General features: G+C 42.3%; 1 protein-coding gene across 1 annotated transcript in view; it reads right to left on the bottom strand.

Moving 5' to 3' along the window:
• Positions 1-1,603: 1,603 nt before the first annotated feature.
• Positions 1,604-19,700, bottom strand: part of LOC124551771 — a 236,086-nt gene continuing 217,989 nt past the window's right edge. The window contains exon 9 of the mRNA XM_047126470.1: positions 1,604-6,445. Within this exon, the coding sequence (XP_046982426.1) occupies positions 6,123-6,445 (323 nt within the window). The 3' untranslated portion in view covers positions 1,604-6,122. The remainder of the gene's footprint in view (positions 6,446-19,700) is intronic.

Raw genomic sequence — 19,700 nt, 5'->3', positions numbered from 1 at the left:
ACAAAAGTTTTAGAGATGCAAAAAATGAGTGGATATTTGGCTCTCTGCGTTCCATTGCGCTGCTTGCCACATGGCTAAGGACTGTGTGTCTCGCTACGGCTTACCTTGTGTTATTGAAACATTCTCTTGGTGTCGCCCCAGCATATCGTTTCAATTTTTTGCGCTGGTTTTTGCTTTATTCTAAATTTACTGCTTAACTCTTCCTGGTATCTCGTTATTTCATACAATTGTTATGCAAACGTTTCTTCCCTTTGTACTCCTGTTATTTGCCATCTTTTACTGCTCTTCTTTCTCCTTTGTCTTATGGCAGCGTCGACTACGAACCAGGAAACTGAATGTCATTGTCTTACACAATGTTTCCAATCGATAATGTAAATGCCTCGGCAGTAACTCGGTCCTACATTGAGGGTGCAGCTTTCAGCCAGCTGACATAAGATTTCGCCATTTCTACAGCTTCCTGAATAGCGACCCTTTTCCCGGTCTCTGACGAACGTGCAGGAAGTTTCGATGACACTTAAGCATGCGCCATTCATTAACAAGCTCCCTCCGGTGATATATATGCCACTTCTTTTAACTTTGCCTACAACACTCATATCCATCCTCCAATGTACTGTTCTTATTCTTTTCAGCTCAGACAGGTGTGCCTCCCTCAAGGCACAGACATAGACAGAATTGCATCTGTCTCAGAAAAGATAGGAATTTGGGGGAGGAGTGGTGATGGGGGAAGTAGCTGAACGAGGTGGCACTAGGAGCTAGCTTCACGAGAAAAAATGCATGTGTGTTCTGGACCTTTTCAATTCATGCAGTTGGGCTACACAGACGTAGATGATCCGAAAATATTGTCCCAAACCTCAGCTGTGGCTCTGTCCTCGTCAGTGCAGGCACAGACATGCATGAGGATAAAAGGCCACACAGCCCCTGCGGTTGGTGTGACGAGCATCACTACCCTCAGTCGAGGGGCGTCTCTCAGCCCCTATGCTGTACAGACAGATGGAGACTGGCCTCTCCAGTGCTCCTATGCTGCTTGTTCCATCGCTCTTGATGCCTGCCTGTTCCAGTATAATTGCTTATATATTACATAATAATAGTAATAATAATAACAATAACAATAATACTGCATGCACCTCCAAATTATTGAAGGCACTCTCTGACAGTGGGTCAGAGGAGGGGGGGAGGGGGAAGGGGTATAGAGGAATATGGAGGAATCAGTGGCATTATGGGTATTCTAATGTAGCACAAGTGGGCTATCTGAAAACATAGTAGTAGAAATATGTACTTAAAGTAGCATAAGTGGGGTAAATCACCATCATGGATTTATGCTACACAGGTGTGAGGGATTGGACATAAGAGAGAGAGGAGGAGGAAGATAAGGGGAAATAAGGAGGGGCATGGATGAGTCGGATGGCTGTCTCCGATCTTAACTTGATTTTCCTTGAGAGGGAGGTTTCATATCGGCCCCTTATGACACTGACATAGACACTGTTTTAGAAACAGCAGTATCACACCACTAATGTTAACAAAAATATCTAAATTGATCTCTTTGCTGTTTGAAGCTGAGTAAATTCAATGATTTTCATTGAAGTGAAATGAGAGAATTCGAAAATTATGATAAAATATTACAAGTTTATTTAACAAAGTTTTTCTTACAATAGCTGCTCTTTGTACAAAAATCTCTTTCAGAATTATACAAAAAAGTAAAGTGTTTTATACAACTTGTTGTACAATTTTAGAAGATGTTTAGTAGCTAAAAATGTCACACAATCAAGCAATATTTCAGCTGCAGCGATCAACCATGCACGAAAAGTGAGGTATTCAGTCGGCGGCTCTTGGCAGGTGGCAGTGACAGCAGGGTTATTTACCAACTCTAGGACAGAGAAAACCTTTTGGAAAGCAGCATTTTTGTCCATTCTCTGCTATTGTATCGGCGATATTGTTTGTGTCGGGGATATTGTTCAGTCTAAATAAACATCAGCCGCAGGGATACAATCAGAGTTTGTGTGTACAATGAAAAGAGAGAACTCGGTAAATGTCTGTCCTCATGATCATGAATAGGTCCCGTACCGCATCATGCACCAGTTTAGCCAAACTACAAATATGCACAGATAAAATACGCTTATAAGGCATTTCTACAAATACAGATGATAATAGAATAAATTAAATTCAGACAAGTAGTATTATATCAGTAGCTACATCTATATTTTCCACTACAATGTCTAAAGCTGTCAGACTCTTTAATGTTTCAGTCTTTAAATATTCTCTGCATTCACAGTCTTAACTGAGATTTGACTGTGAAAGAGAGAGCTCTAGTCTTTTTTTTTCCGAATGATATTATGCATTCAAAAGGTAAAGCCAATTCTGTCAGTTTACAACCATACTAGAAACTACTTCTGATACAATCAAGAGCATGGTCTTACGGAACATGGTAAGCTCTTTGACAGTTTAATCAAATTTTCCTTTCGACGTTTGTCCTGTAAGTAAGGATACTCTGTTTACAATTGCATCAGTAATGAACTATGTTTTTATAACGGAAGCACGTTGTTGAGATGGAGTAAAAGTTCTTGTTCGTCCATGTATAGCGTTACAGTGAAGCAAGGGGTCCAGCCATACATATGTTCATGAGATGGTCCGGTGATGAACTACAATTGCGAGAAAGTGATATACTTGGAAATATTCAACTTGAAGTACTGTTGTGAAAAAGAACAGTAGTTTTGGAAAGTGAGATGCACTTACAATCAGATTGTTTACCGGCAATTATAAATTTATCAGTTTATGAAGGAAGTGGAAGAAGATGCCAGTTTCTCTAACAGACTAATAAAACTCTGATGATCATCTAAGCTGAATGTCAGAAAGAGGAGATGTAATCTTTGACATCTGCACTGTTCGCTTGCCATGGGTCATGGGGGAAGAAGGCGAATTCCTGAAGAAACGACCAGTTGTTAATGATGACACATGTGCACCTTGCTTGAAGAAAAGAGAGGAAGGAAGATTGGGGTTTAACCTCCTCTCGACGACGAGGTCAGTTCAAACAACTGACGAAAAGCTCCAGTATGTAAATTGTTATTGAGGTAAAAGACCTAATGGTTTATGATATTGTACATATAGAAAATTATAAAATTTTGTTTATCTTAAACTGTGTATTTTTATTTCAAAAGACAAAGTGCAGTTTAATTTTGTCGATTAATCTGAAAAAGCCAATGCAGCAAAAATTCAAATTACAGTGCAAATTTTAGCAGATAAACTGATCAAAGTCAGGTCCAAGATATTTTCTCTGGACGAAACTGGAAAGCTACCAGCGACAGTGGAAAGATTATGTCGCAATAGATTACGCTGAAATATATGTTATTAATGCGGTGTATCTTGTATATAAACTGAGGAAATGGGCCACACATATTAACAATGTATTAAAACTACATGACAGATTAAAACTCTGTAGCAAAACCGGACACGACCCAGAAACCATGCCTTTCGCTACACCCTCCCAGTTCTGCTCTCCTACTTTCTGAACATCAAAATTGTTCTCCTGCAAACTTCGCTGGACTAACACTCATGGAAGGAAGTACAGGGAGGAAAAATAGCTTGGCTGCAGCCCAGGAGCTGTTTCCAGAGTGAATCTTCACTGTGTGGTGGAGAGCGCGCACACTGCACTGCGGAATGAAGAGTTCATTCTTGATTAACAATGTAAGTTATTAAGAAAGAATACATGTTATTTGTCAAGTAACCAAGCGGTGAATTGCCTTTCCTTTTTGAAAAGCTGGCGTTATTTCCAGAAATAAATGTTCAACAGCTTCACTTTATATATTAAGTCACAAACAGTTCCAAGACCGAAGGCCCATTATCAGGGGCTCCTGCATAAAAAGTTCATAGAGAGTTGAGTCTCAGCTGATATACAAAAACAAAGTTTTGAAAAATACATACATAAATACCCGGCGATTTCAGGCTCTCCAGATCACACGCTGCTTCCACAAACTGACTCCATTCCTTTCTGCTTCGTGCATGGCTCCTCCAGATGTCTTCAATCCCCAGGACTGCCAGATCTTCGTCAGGTCGTCCATCAACCGCTGCCTTAATCGCCCTTTGGGACGTGTGGAGTTGCTTTCTCCACCTGTCTTTCTTCTGGCTTATGGGCTACATGGCCCGTTCGCTGGATCCTTTTGCTCTTCAGCTTCTGTAGGATTGTTGCTTGTAGCATCAAGAAGTAGATTTGTTCACTCTTCCTCGCCTCCATACCTCGTTATCTGAAATGGGTCCCCAAGTATTTCTCATTACTCTTCTTTCAAAGATTATTAGTTTTTCCTTTTGTCATTTAGTTACGCTGTAGGTTTTTGAGCCATACATGACTGTTGGGAATATCACTGTGTTATATATTCTCATTTTAGTATTCGCAGAGATTGATTTTGAGCTGCGTGTCTCCCTAAGGGAATACATGCATTTGATTCCCACTGCTATTCTTTGCTTGGTGTCCATTCTTGTGTTTGTCACTGATAAACCAAGTTTCCATTACTTCAGCTGATTAACTTTCTTGAACCTCGTGTCATTTATCTCAAGAAATTATTGCTACTCTTGTCTTCTTCCTAATCGCACGAATTCCATTTTGTCTTGATTCACCTTCAGCCCAACTTTCTGTACGTAGTTGTCCATTTTACGGTATATTTCTTGACATTTCAGCAGTTTTCAAACTTTGTGGCTGATTAAAATCGTTTGCTGGGCCGAGACTCGAATTTGGCTCCTTTGACTTTCGCCGGCACGTACTCTACCGACCTCAGTTATACGAGCAGACCTCACGACCCGTCCTCACAGCTTCAGTTTCCCCAATACTTACTTTCCTACCTTCCAGACTTCTGGGCTTATGTGAAGGTAAGAGAAGAGATGCAAGCAGAAGTGAGATTCCAAGGCGGATCGTGAGTCGTGCTTCAATAGCTGTCATATTATTGTTGTTATTATTATTATTATTAATTCCGTGTTTCACGAAAATAATTTGAAAGATGTATTGACCGTCATTAAGCTACGTACACACATTTGTTAAAAAGTTGTAATACCTTGTATTTCAGGACAATAAAAGAGTTTAGTTTAATAAAATAGCTGAAACGGTGGATCCGTTGCTGCGAAAGGCGTAAGTCCTCTATTACAGTCCTGATGGGGCATACGGTTATAATCTGTCAGGAATATTCAAATCAGCAATGATTCCGCTTCAGAGTGAAATCTCATTGTGCCCCGATTTTTCGCGTAATAGGATATACTTCTTGATTATATTTATACTAGCCCTATATGGAGTTTTTCATGACGTAATGACAGACGACTTTTATGACAACTGGAATTTACTCTTTATCTATCTTTGATAAAGGAGTGCATGGTAATGGGGCTTCACCTTCGAAAATAACTACAATGAAATAAATAAACAATAAAGTGTAGATGTCGTACAGTTATATCAAGAAATACTATTAGCTGCAGACTAACAAAAAATAAAAATAAAATATCTTTACGAAAAATGACACTATTATGCTCACGTTATGCTTCGCTGTGATAACATTACAACGTAATGAATACACATGTTGTACTCGCAGGTAACATTGTAATACAAGAGTAACTTCAATTACACTTGAAAGACACGATTTTGGTGTAGAGCTTTGGAAGGTCAGAACTGCAGCTGACTTAACGTTGCTTACTTTGTATTAATGAACGTTTATCAACTTCATTCCTTAGCAAATTCTGTACACTCTTCGTAGCGGAACATGTTAAGAAATAATTCATCCGCGATGCCTTTCCACATGATAAAACAAAACTTGCCCGTAACAGGGGCTGCATTAACTACAGCATAAAAAATGTCTGGATGGGAGCTCGAAATGTGGTACGTGTTGGGCAGAACGTAATGAAGAATTTGATCTGCCGGAAAAGACAATAAATAGGAGGTGACAAACAAATAAGTGAATATCGTTGCGAAAATGAAACTGGCGAAAGATGTATTAGAATGTTGTTTCTCTTCTGACTACTAGAGCATCAGTAATAAATGAAAGGGGGAGCGAGGGGTTGATGGCCTCGTTATCCCCACCGAGTCCCATCGGCGACGCGGATGCACCACAGGGACAGCACGTAGCTAGACGAGCCCAGGCTGCAGCAGGAGGAGATCAGGGCTGGAGGTTGTCGAGCAACCAGTTGAGGTAGGCGCCGACGCGCGTGTAGACGCCGGGGAAGCCGTCGGAGCCGCAGCGGCGCGCGCCGAAGGAGACGACGCCGAGCAGCACGTGGCGCGGGTCGCCGGCGCCCGGCTGGTGGGCCAGCGTGAGCGGGCCGCCGCTGTCGCCGTCGCACGAGTCGACGCCCGGAGCGCCGCCGGCGCACACCTGCGTCTCGCCGCTGAGCGCGATGTGCGTGCGCCGGTAGGCGGCGGCGCACCCGTCCGTGGCCGCCACCGTCAGGCGCGTGTAGCGCAGCTCGTCACTGCCCGTACCTGCCAAAAGTTCAGTGCCTCGTCAGACGGACGACCTGTCGCTGTCGTAAACGGCCTGCTTAACATCGATGCAAAATGCCGTTGAAGAGAAGTGCTAAGACATGTGACAGTTATACTGAAGGCCCAAAATCTCACAAGGAACCCCTTGAATGCCATGGTGCAGAAGATCAACGGTGTTTATGGCATTCGACGCCCCACATACTGTCTACCGTGTTACCATAATATTGGCTGCTAATGACAGCATAAGACGGCACTGAAGGTATCCAAAGGTGAGCACATCATGATGCTAAGTGGAGTGGTTGAACTGTTTAGTCGAGGAGTAACATCAGTGTTACAATGCCAGTGGTCTCGATACAACGCAGAGCTATGGGAACTACACTACTGGCCATTAAAATTTGTGCACCAAGAACAAAATGCAGATGATAAACGGGTATTCATTGGACAAATATATTATACTACGTTTTCGCGCAATTTGGGAGCATAGATCCTGAGAAATCAGTACCCGTAATAACGTCCTTGATACGCCTGGGCATTGAGTCAAACAGAGCTTGGATGGCGTGTACAGGTACAGCTGCCCATGCAGCTTCAACACGATACCACAGTTCATCAAGAGTAGTGACTGGCGTATTGTGACGAACCAGTTGCTCGGCCACCATTGACCAGACGTTTTCAGTTGGTGAGAGATCTGGAGAATGTGCTGGCCAGGGAAGCAGTCGAACATTTTCTGTACCCAGAAAGACCCGTACAGGACCTGCAACATGCGGTCGTGCATTATCCTGCTGAAATGTAGGGTTTCGCAGAAATCGAATGAAGGGTAGAGCCACGGGTCGTAACACATCTGAAATGTAACGTCCACTGTTCAAAGTGCCGTCAGTGCGAACAAGAGGTGACCGAGACGTGTAACCAATTGCACCCCATACCATGACGCCCGGTGATACGTCAGTATGGCGATGACGAATACACGCTTCCAATTTGCGTTCACCGCGATGTCGTCAAACACGGATGCGACCATCATGATACTGCAAACAGAACCTGGATTCATCCGAAAAAATGACGTTTTGCCATTCGTGCACCCAGGTTTGTCGTTGAGTACACCATCGCAGGCGTTCCTGTCTGTGATGCAACGTCAAGGGTAACCGCAGCCATGGTCTCCGAGCAGATAGTCCATGCTGCTGCAAACGTCGTCGAACTGTTCGTGCAGATGGTTGTTGTCTTGAAAACGTCCCAATCTGTTGACTCAGAGATCGAGACGTGGCTGCACGATCCGTTACAGCCATGCGGATAAGATGCCTGTCATCTCGACTGCTAGTGATACGAGGCCGTTGGGATCCAGCACGGCGTTCCGTATTACCCTCCTGAACCCACCGATTCCATATTCTGCTAACACTCATTGGATCTCGACCAACGCGAGCAGCAATGTCGCGATACGATAAACCGCAATCGCGATAGGCTACAATCCAACATTTATCAAAGTCGGAAACGTGATGGTACGCATTTTTTCTCTTCACACGAGGCATCACAGCAACATTTCACCAGCCAACGCCGGTCAACTGCTGTCTGTGTGTGAGAAATCGATTGGAAACTTTCCTCACGTCAGCACGTCAGAGTGAGAAAGAAGTAGCATATGAAATATTAATGTTTCTGTAAGATGAGTAAGTGGAACGTGTGGTGTCGTATGCACTCGGCTGTGCGGACAATGTAAATCATGAGTACAATGATGACGATAAGTGCTTAACAGGTGAAAGTGATATTGAAACAGGTGTTGAGCCATGTAGTTCATCGTTCTTGTCGGACAGGGAGCCACAAATCCCGTCTCCAATGAAACGTAGTAAAGAACAATCGTTGTCCGAGGAGCAGGTACTAAATATAATTACGTACATGTTAGATCACCCGCAAAAAAAAAGAAGAAGGCCAGATTTCCAATAAGTCCGCAGCCATGTGATCGTGTAGTGCATAAGAAAAACTATGGATATTCAAGGGAGGTAAAGGCGTACTTGTAGCAAAAACTGGTGTCTGCGCGTTTGAAGAACACTCGATACAATTTAGAGGATGTGCGTGATAGTGATCTACTATGTTATTCGAATCAAGTTGCGCGCGATATAGATTACAGCGATTTTAAGGGAAGCACTGGATGGTTGCATAGCTCCAGATAGTACTACAGAAAAGGAAGACCTAAGATAACAGAATTTCAAAGCAAAGCGCCAGCTTGACGACGCACAACAAACTGCGGAATTGGCCCGAAAATTTGTAGGTGAAATAAACAAACTAATCCTATCACTTAGTAAGGAACTTGCTTCCAACTTCGACCAATCGGGATTTGAATAGTAAATGCATATGAAAGGAGCCCTGGAAATTAGAAGTTCCAGGAGAGTTATATCAAGATCAGCTAACATCAATGTCGTAAAGTGAGTGGAAAGTTATCTGCCACGCTGCGAGAAGTAGGAGGTGCTCTGATCCCCTCGATTTTTCTCATGTGCGTAACTTTTCAGGGCAGTAGAAAATATTTACGTCACAGCGAGCAAAAGAGGGAAAATGGGCGTAAGAGAATTACAACTAAGATGTAAGGAATGCTATTGTTCAATAGCCGCTCAAAAGAATTTGCTGTTGTTTAATTCCTGGTCTGAGTATAAAAGCCATACTACTTTAGGGCAAACTATCCCTCGTTAAAGGTGACGTTGCGATTCATATCACCTGGAAACACTGGACAAATTCAGCCTCTGGATGTTTGTTTTTTCCGTGCCTATAAAACAAATTATCGCACTACCTGCAGCTACGCCTTAAAGGGTAGCCAGTTTCACAATAAGCTCCATGACAGACAGTTTTGCATTCGGTTGCATGCCATCACATTCCATCAGTTCTCGTCACCCCGCAGCACCACTATGACTCTATATGCATTTTTCTAATAGTCGATACCTAGCAGAACGTCCGGCACGATTTGTAACCCCCAAGGAGATCACCTATCTCGATGGAGCTAATCTTTGTGATCACTGTGACGTGCCATTTATCATTTAGTGTTGATGGTGTAAGTTAATGGTTTGTTTTAACATTTGTGAAGCTGTAATACATACATACCCTAGAAGATTGATCTCGTACCTCTCGGACACTCATTTTCTGTCACGCTCCTGATGCACATGGTGAGTCGTTAACAGCTAATATTTTTCGTATCATTAATGTTAACATAACACTTTCGAACGAGCCTTACTAAGGATTGAACTTGCGACCTCGCACTCAAGGGGTTACTTGTCAGGAAAGAAACAACTTGTACACCACTTTCACTTGGTGTGCCGTGCGGTTAAAGGCGCTGCAGTCTGGAACCGCAAGACCGCTACGGTCGCAGGTTCGAATCCTGCCTCGGGCATGGATGTTTGTGATGTCCTTAGGTTAGTTAGGTTTAACTATTTCTAAGTTCTAGGGGACTAATGACCTCAGAAGTTGAGTCCCATAGTGCTCAGAGCCATTTGAACCATTTTTCACTTGGTGTAATGAATGACTATAACAAAGAGTAAGAACCGGAAAGTATCTGATTACATGAGTAGTGTTCACTTCACATAGTGTGTATGTACACTTGCTGACAGAAAAATTGAAATACCCAGAAGAGTGGAGGAAACGGAATGATTCAAATGGCTCTGAGCACTATGGGACTTAACATCTGAGGTCATCAGTCCCCTAGATTTAGAACTACTTAAACCTAACTAACCTAAGCACATCACACACATCCATGCCCGAGGCAGGATTCGAACCTGCGACCGCAGCAGCAGCGCGGTTCCGGACTGAAGCGCCTACAACCGCTCGGCCACCGCGGCCGGCCACTGTGCGTTCCTCTAGGTTGTTTCGCGATGCGCGATCGGTTATCTGAATATCTGCCATTTCGTCGTTCGTACGATGACTGAAAGAAGGGAGTGGGCGAGCGGTTCTAGGCGCTGGAACCGTGCGACCGATACGGTCGCACGTACGAATCCTGCCTCGGGCATGGATGTGTGTGATGTCCTTAGGTTAGTTAGGTTTAAGTAGTTCTAAATCTAGGGGACTGATGACCTTAGAAGTTAAGTCCCATAGTGCTCAGAGCCATTTGAACCATTTTTTGAAAGAAGGGACCGTGTTACGATCTTCCGCGGCGAAACAATTTCGGGGAAAGGGGGGGGGGGGGTTGTTTTGGGGAAGGAGACCAGACAGCGAGGTCATCGGTCTCATCGGATTAGGGAAGGATGGGGAAGGAGGTCGGCCGTGCCCTTTGAAAGGAACCATCCCGGCATTTGCCTGGAGCGATTTAGGGAAATCACGGAAAACCTAAATCAGGATGGCCGGACGCGGGATTGAACCGTCGTCCTCCCGAATGCGAGTCCAGTGTCGAACCACTGCGCCACCTCGCTCGGTAACAATTTCGGAAGACCATGTTCAGTATTTCGGCCGCAGTCCGATGCGATCGCACACTATCGCCTATAAAAATGAATTCAGGGCCGAATGCACCCCTGAAAAGACGCACATGGGTAGGGAGTACAGTGTCACAATAACTTTGACTGATGTCAGGATACAAATTACAGGGTATCTGAGTAGTCAGCGTCAAATATTCAGTGATGACGAAGATGTGGAGCACAAATGAAAACATTCAAAAGTATCGTTCAATTTGCCTTAGACATTTAGGTTTCACACAAGGTCTTAGGGAATGGGAAACGCCCACCGTGACTTAAAATCCGCGTTAGAAAACAGCTACGTAAACACAGATAGCTTCATCACAGATTCAAGAGTAGTTAAAGCCTAGCTGAGAAACAAAAACTGAACGAAGCTAACGTGAGCATGGGGAAAACAATGTGAGAATCGTTCAATGATTGTGGAAGTAAAATTTTGTCATCCGATGAATGCAAAAACCATAAAAGCTATTGGTCTAACGTAAAATCAACATACTGGCAAAAACAATGTGTGTGAAATCTTATGGGACTTAACTGCTAAGGTCATCAGTCCCTAAGCTTACACACTACTTAACCTAAATTATCCTAAGGATAAACACACACACCCATGCCCGAGGGAGGACTCGAACCTCCGCCGGGAACAGCCGCACAGTCCATGACTGCAACACCTGAGACTGCTCGGCTAATCCCGCGCGGCCAACATGCTGGCACCGGAGCTGAAGATAACAGCGAGACGGCCGAAATACAGAACATGGTCTTCCGAAATTGTTTCGCCGCGGAAGATCGTAACACGGTCCCTTCTTTCAGTCATCTTACGAACGACGAAATGGCAGATATTCAGATAATCGATCGCGCATCGCGAAACAACGTAGAGGAAGGCACAGTGGCCGGCCGCGGTGGCCGAGCGGTTCTAGGCGCTACAATCTGGAACCGCGTGACTGCAACGGTCGCAGGTTCGAATCCTGCCTCGGGCATGGATGTGTGTGATGTCCTTAGGTTAGTTAGGTTTAAGTAGTTCTAAGTTCTAGGGAACTGATGACCTCAGATGTTAAGTCCCATAGTGCTCAGAGCCATTTGAACTATCTGAAGGCACAGTGACCGCAACGCTTTGGTAGCACCTATGACAACGGGTGTGACAAAGAATGTTAAGAAAGGTAGGAAGATATTTTTGGTTAGCAAGAGTGACAGGATACAAATTTCAGAGCATCTGAGAGTCACCATCAAATGTTCGGTGATGAGGACGAAGATGTGAGAAACACCTGTTGTAGAATAATGAAAAATGTTTTATTCTCAAGAATTACGAAGTTTTTAGAGAAATAAAATCTCCTCTATAAATATCTACATGGCTTCTGTAAACAGAAATCTTGCGAAATTCAGCTCGTTCTGTTCCTTCATGAGATCCACAGCGCTATAGACAAAAAAAAAAAAAAAAAAAAAAAAAAAAACGCTTCAGTTGATACCGTGTCCGTTGACTTCAAGAAGGCAATTGACACCGTCTCGCACTGGTGGTTAGTGAAAAAACTAAGAGTTTACTGAGTATTAGAGACCAGATTTGCAACTGGATTCAAGACTTACTTGTAGATAGAAGCCAGCACGTCACCCCCAATGGAACAAAATCGATAGACGTAAAGGTAATTTCCCGGGTATCTCAGGAAAGTGTGACAGGATCAGAACTATCTACAGTGTATATAAATGATAGTTGCCTGTAAGAAAATAGTAATCCCAGAAGGCAGTCGATTTGCAGAAGGAACTGCAGAGGAATGATGAATGGTGCAGGCTCTGGCAGTTCACCTTGAACACGAATAATTATAACATACTGCGTAGGCCTACACTTAGGAAAAGAAATCTACTACTGTACAACTCCACTATTGATGGCAAAGTGCTGCAAACAGTGTCTACCGGAAAATATTTAGGAGTAACTATCCAAAGCGACCTTGGGTGGAATAACTACCTAACACAAATAGCAGGAAAAGTAGATGTCAGACTGAGGTTCATTGGAAGAATCTTAAGGAAATGTAACTAATCCAGGAAGGAAGTGGCTTATAAGCCGCTTGTTCAACCGATTCAGAAGTAGACTATTGTTCGTCAATATGGGATCCTTTCCCAGGCAGGGCTAATAGAAGAGATAGAGTAGATCCAACAAAGAGCGGAGCGTTTCGTCACGGGATCGTTTAGTCAGCGAGAGGACATTACAAAGATGCTCAATAAACTCCAGCGGCAGACATTACAAGAGACGAATTATGCCTCACGGAGAGATTTACTACTGAAATTTCGAGAGAACGCATTCCAGGAACTCTCGGGCAGCGTATTACTTCCTTCCACCATACATCTCGCACCACGACGAGAAAATTGGAGAGATTACAGGTAAAACAGAGGCTTTACGCCAATCATTCTTTCCACGTGCCATTCGCGAGTGGAAGTGGGTAGGAAGGATCAGTTCAGAAACACTCTCCGCCACACTTGCGGAGTATGATATACGAGGGTAGTTTGAAAAGTTCTCGGAACGGAATAGAAAAAAAATACTCACATCACTGAAACTTATTATATTTTTCAATGTAGTCTCCTTGTAGATTAGAGCACTTGGTCCAACGATGTTCCAGTGCCTTGATCCCACATTGAAAATGAATTTCCTCCAGGCCTCCAAAACAGTTGTCAATTCTGGCTATCAATTCTTCGTTTGAAGTGAATCTTCGTCCACCAAGAAAAATTTTCAGTTTTGGGAACAGATGGAAGTCTGATGGAGCCAAAGTAGGTGAATAAGGCAAGTGTGGCAACAATTCATAACTTAGTTCGCTTAATTTTGCCATGGTGACAGCATGTGTGTGTGGGCGCGCTTTGTCTTGATGGAAGATGACTTTCTTCATTGCTAAACCGGGCTTTTTTCGCGTATCTCTTGTTGAAATTTGTCCTGGAGGTTAGCATAGCATCCTCCAGTATCTGTTTGCCCAGTGGGGAGATAATCTACAAACAGAATCCCCTTCCCATCCCAGAACACTGATGCCATTACGTTTCCCGCCTTTGCTTTCTTTGGTGGCGGAGAATCAGCATGTTTCCACTGCTTTGACTCTTGTTTTGTCTCTGGGGTATAGTAGTGCACCCAAGTTTTATCTGTGGTCACAAACCGGCGCAAAACCTCTTGTTCGTTTCTCCTAAAACGGGCCAAACGTTGTTCCGATATGTCCATTCTCTTGCTTTTTTGATCCAGCGTCAAGAGTCGCGGCACCCATCTTGCAGATAATTTTCTCATTTCTAATTCTTCAGTTGAAATGTTATATACCCTTTGAGATGAGATCTGGCAAGCGTGAGCAATTTCACGCACCTTCAATCGGCGATCCTCCATGACCGTTTTGTGCATTTTGCAATAATTTCTGGAGTTGTGATACATATTGGCCGACCACTGTGCGGATCATCATCTAAGCTCTCCCGACCAAATTTAAATTCATTTGTCCACTTGGCAACAGTTGAATATGAAGGAGCAGAGTCCCCTAGTGTATTCTGGAAATCGGTATGAATTTCCTTTGCTTTCATACCTTTCTTTATGATGTACTTATTACCACTGCTCGAATCTCGATTTTTTCCATCCTCGCAAATCACTACGCGGGAACAACAACACAACCACATCAGCGCCACAGCTCTCTTCCAAGAGCACTGACATGACACGTGTTTACAGACAGCAGTCCAATGAATATCCTGTGAAAAACTCGTTGCACTACCGCTGACCTCTCGTGGTGATTCCGAGAACTTTTCAAACCACCCTCGTACGTGTAGATGTAAACGCGTGTTGACCTCACTCCTCAGTCGCTATGCTCTTGGCACCACCGCAAAAGGCTCCGCTGACATGTAGGTGTCAACGGAACAAAACGTATTGGTCGTCTGACAAGATCACGCCCATGCAGTTGCCCTGCTGTTATGGAGCGTGCATTGTGGTCATGTTGCGTGTGGTTGCAATTGAATCAGCTGTTTCATGTGGATGATGGATGCCTTCTCGCCTGTTTCACTATCTAGTGGTCATCTGCTGTTGTAGTTGAACGTGTTGGACCACCACCTCTCATTCGGGCAGCAGTGCCTGTATTTTGGAACATTCCCCATGCAAATGAAGCAACACTGTGAGCAATTCCAAACTCCTACGCTGTAATCGACATACATGTCTTTCTTCTAGTTTACCCATGATTTTTCCCCATTTGAAGAGAAGTTGTAACGAAGAACACCACCACAGTGCACCGTAAGCACTCATTGATTGACACATGCTGCCTTTTCCGTTTCCTTGATCTGCCTCGTGTTGCGGGGCCAGCCCGCTTTGGCGCTATAGTTGCGCTAACCTAACGCCACGTGACGTCCAGCTTTCTGTGCACGGCTGACACGTCTCAGGCAACATGCTCCCGCCCTTTCGCTCATTTCCATCGAGTTATTAATGCTTTCTGTTACTTCACCCACCTCGTCCTTAAGTTTTGCATAGCAGTGTATGAGTTTTTTTTATAAAATACACCAGTAAATCCACAGTTACATTTTTCCAGATTTTTTGTTCTGACAAACTCTTTTCGCTTATTAATTTGAAATATAATTATTAAATACTTTCAACAGTCTTTCATTTTCAAGACGTCTGAGTTACGAAATTACACGGCAGTGTAGGAACGTCGTATTCGTCGACGAGCAATTTTAGCTAGTTCTTGACACTTTTTTTCAATTATTTTAACATATACATTCGTACAGAAGGCACTGTCAAAATGCAGGAGAAATCTGTGTTACGATAAATATGGAGTGAGCAGTAAAAATCAACGCATACCTGGGTCATTTCACGAACTACCGAAAGGCAATAAAAAACATCACAGTTAGTAAACAAAAAGTAGTGCGATGAGCAATATTAACTATTGCCGTAATTACTGATTAGCAAATATGATATTAAATACATCTGTACCTTAATTTCTTGTGCCATTCCACAAATTCACCAAAACGTTGGTGTTAGGGGAGTTTTCAAGCAAATCTCAGAAATTTTTGGTATTTTTCAGAACAATTCCTATGATACTACTAACTTTTTCCTATGTAAAATGTAATTTAATTTATCTCAGTGTGTCTTTTAGAAGTATTTTACTTTTAATTTTATTACACTTCTTGAGTGAAAGTTTTGAAAGACATCTTTTGTATATTGACATCTTTGAAATTACTCCGCATAGAAGGCTGTGGTTTTCATTTATCGATCGAGGACACGTTGCGTAGCCTTAACTCAGACTCTGTACACCAACAAACTGTGAGTTGACAAGCCACTGAAGGGTTAAATATCTTATAAAACAGTAAATGAACTTCAGCCGTGATAATGTAATGACCATCAGGAATAAGAGAAATGATTTAGGAAACAGACTGAGCCATGTACTTCCACAAACATTCTCAAATGAGAGAAAGCCATTACATTTACTTTGTCCGCCTGGTCTAGAATCACGGTGTAAATTCCGTAAGGTTGAAGCTTTAGAAGCGTGTTCCCAACACAAGATTTCTATTTCTTTTGGACGCCATAAAGCCAATTTACAGGGACCTAGCTTATCCAGACTTCGTCCGGAAATGTGTACTTCGGCACTCAAATCCCAGTGACTCGTTCAGTAAAGATTTGACATCGGTGCAGAAGAATGTATCTGTGGGGTGAAATACTCTGAAATGGAGAGCCAGTAATGCTGTGTTATCGTTTAATGAAACATGGGAAAAACAGGAGCGCTACAGCATCGCAACATGAACTCTGGCTGTTATCCTGTCAAGGGATTACAACCTTTAGAGAAGAACTACTTGTTATAGCGGCATGAAAAATTGTGAGCTGCTTTATTATAACTTACTATTGCTATTGAAGCAAAATAATGGCGTTGGTTTGAATGGACGTGACGTTAGATGTTTGCATGTACAAATACTTTAGTGCACGACATTGCTGATGATTTCTTGTGGATGATACATCCTTTTGTCGATCAGAATATTAACACACGTTTTAGTAAATTGTTTATCATTATTAGCTCATGGCGGTAGCAGACTATCTAAGCAGTCCCTGAACGAGATAACCTTTGCGCTATTTCTAAACATGGGCGAAATCGTTCTTTCGCACGTGACTCACGACATAGCATGATAGGCACTTAGTAGCAAACAGAATTTCGCTCTCGATATGCGCTGACGTAGTCATAATTGGACTACCGAAAATGATGTAGTAACTTTTGTCATAGTGATTTCGTATACATGCAAGCTTTCTTTAGACCAAAAAGTATAATTCTATTCATCTCTTCAGTCCATTAGCCTGTCAGTGCACTCAGTAATACCATTAGTTAGTTTCACTTTCTGTGGATCATTTTGCAAGATAAATCGTGTGGAACGAGTCATTCACATCGCAAATTAATTTGCAAATATGGGTACATGCTGTGTAATACTGTTTTGGCAATTATTAATTTTCTTCTGATATCATACTTACAGCTTTTCATTACTCCGAGCGCAGTTATTGTGACATGAGAAAAAAATGTAAAATTCGGGACAATATTAGATTAAGAACTAGAAATCACTATGCACTCCAAATGAAACAGTAAAAGTGATTCTATATTACTCTTCTTATATTTTAAATATATGTTGAAAATTTCCCAGTATTTTACGTATTTCATTCTTTATTTAACTGCTCTTTCATAATTACGAAAAATAGTAATAGTGATAAGGCAAATCGGTAAGCAAACGCACACTACTATTAGAAACTTTTACTGTGGAGAGAAACTTGAGTGAAAGATGTGAAGTTGTGCATCGTAATATGGTAGTTTGATACAGAAAATAAAACAAAAATAAAAGAATGAAGTAAAAACACACATGGCTCCTCTTGCTGGCTTTTCGAGGCCTGCAGGGTTAATACGTAATTGCATTGTCTTAGATTACGTAAATGAAACTTGGGCGCACAAACATCGTAATGGCCGCTGAGTGGAAAACAGATTATTCCATATGAAGATGAGAGACTCACTTAAGAACACGTGGACGGAAAAATAGATAACTTCATTAATTGAAAATGACATTATTTTATTGTAGACATAAAATGAACCATGATGGCGTGAAAATTTTATTTTGCTCCAGATTGTAGACTAAAATAAAGTCTCCTCACAGCGTAAAACAAAGTGCCTAAACGGAGGTCGATCTCCGATCGTTTCCTTTCGCGGACAACGCTCAGTTAACTTAGTTGGAAGACCCATACAAAATACAGAGGTCTGTAATCGACATCTGAGCCACAACACAGCATGTAGTGAAGGAAGTGCAAAATACATAAATTACTTCCGTAGCAGTTCTGAAATATGTCGCTTTTTTCGCGAAACCACGATATTATAAACCAGTACTAGTCACAAAGAAACATCCATTTTGAACACGGTGGCCGTAAATCATATCAGCTGCAGCTACAGTAAATGAAATATCTGTTCGCTCATATTATTCAACTCAACCCTTTTCATGTTCATCATCATTATGAAACGTGCCGGAAAACTTGAGTCTTTTTCATTAAGCAGCGGAGGCAAAAGTCATGTTGTTGTTGCATTACTATTCCTTTTCAGTAAGAGAGCTAAAAACTAGGAAGTATCTTCCTATAATCACACTAGTTACACGTTGCTTTAGTATTCGTAATGTACGCCTTCTGCAGACCGCTTCCGAAGATAACCATGAAATGAGTCAAAATTAGGAAAGAAAATAAGCAAATATTTAAACAAGTATCTTGTTGCAGCTTATCCTAATTAAAACTGACGCAAATTTCACTTCAAACCTGCAGTTTGCGACAGCTATACGTCTGTTCATGCTTAAAGGACTGGCTTTCTAAAAATTGCTAAGTTACTAAAAACACAAATTCCACTAACGATAACATTTAAATAAGTACATTGTCCAAAAGGTCTCAGGTTAACTAGTTTCAAAAGAAGCAGAATGAATGGATACACAGACGAACTGACTGATTACATTTCAATATCAACCATTAACAAGAATTCCATGAGTAATTCATAAATGTTTATATTCACCGTTTTCAAGTACATCAACAAATTCGAGAAAGGCTCTTTTTTCATTTTAACCAGTTCTTTAAGCAGTCAGTCTGATTCTTATCTGTGCCTAAGACAGCCAAAGTATGTATTGTTGATATTATGGATCTCCCCCCAGTGGCAGAGGGCGATGATATGACTTGAATACTACAGAGTGTTACCGGTACTACAAAACGCCTCGAGTTCCGTTTGCCAGTGGGATTAGATTTCATATCGTTTGAGCGTGCCATCGTACCTTCGGTATTTTTGGGGTGGATACGTCCGTACGATGTGTCCCTGTACCGATCTTCGGTCTCCCAATCCTTGCTCCTTTCTCTTCTGTACGCGTCTCTCTGACCGCAGCAATTAGATTCTCCGCTGGAATGCATCTATCATCTATTGCATTCTTCGCTACGTTTTTTTTTTCAGATAGTGGCTCTTCTCACTCTCTACGATCCTGGAATAACCTTTGGTCAATGCAAATCGCACTTTTGTACCTGTTCTTCGCAGTCCTAATATAGTAGCAGCTATCTTGTATGGTAGATAGTGGCTTCCTTTGCCTTTAACAACGCGGAGAACGAGCCTACTGTTATTACGATGTAGTCAGCATGGATCTCATTGACTTAGCCCTTTCTCAATTGAACTTACCGCCATGTAAACTAACGCCTCTTTCAGTAGGAGATATTCTGTTTTTATTTTTAACTAAAACTGCATTTCTATTCAAAGGTGATGTGCCACTAGAGACTCTACACAGGGCGAGTCAAGTAAGACGTAACACCCCTTTTATTTCGTGAACGGCTTTAGATATCAAAGCGAGGTTTTCGGCAATGTATTTTGATATGCAATAAAGAATCTTAA

Source organism: Schistocerca americana, chromosome 1 (genome assembly GCF_021461395.2).
Source record: "Schistocerca americana isolate TAMUIC-IGC-003095 chromosome 1, iqSchAmer2.1, whole genome shotgun sequence".
Classification (NCBI taxonomy): Eukaryota; Metazoa; Arthropoda; class Insecta; order Orthoptera; family Acrididae; genus Schistocerca; species Schistocerca americana.
Note: the sequence above shows the minus strand (reverse complement) of the source record. Positions and strands in the feature narration are given on the sequence as shown.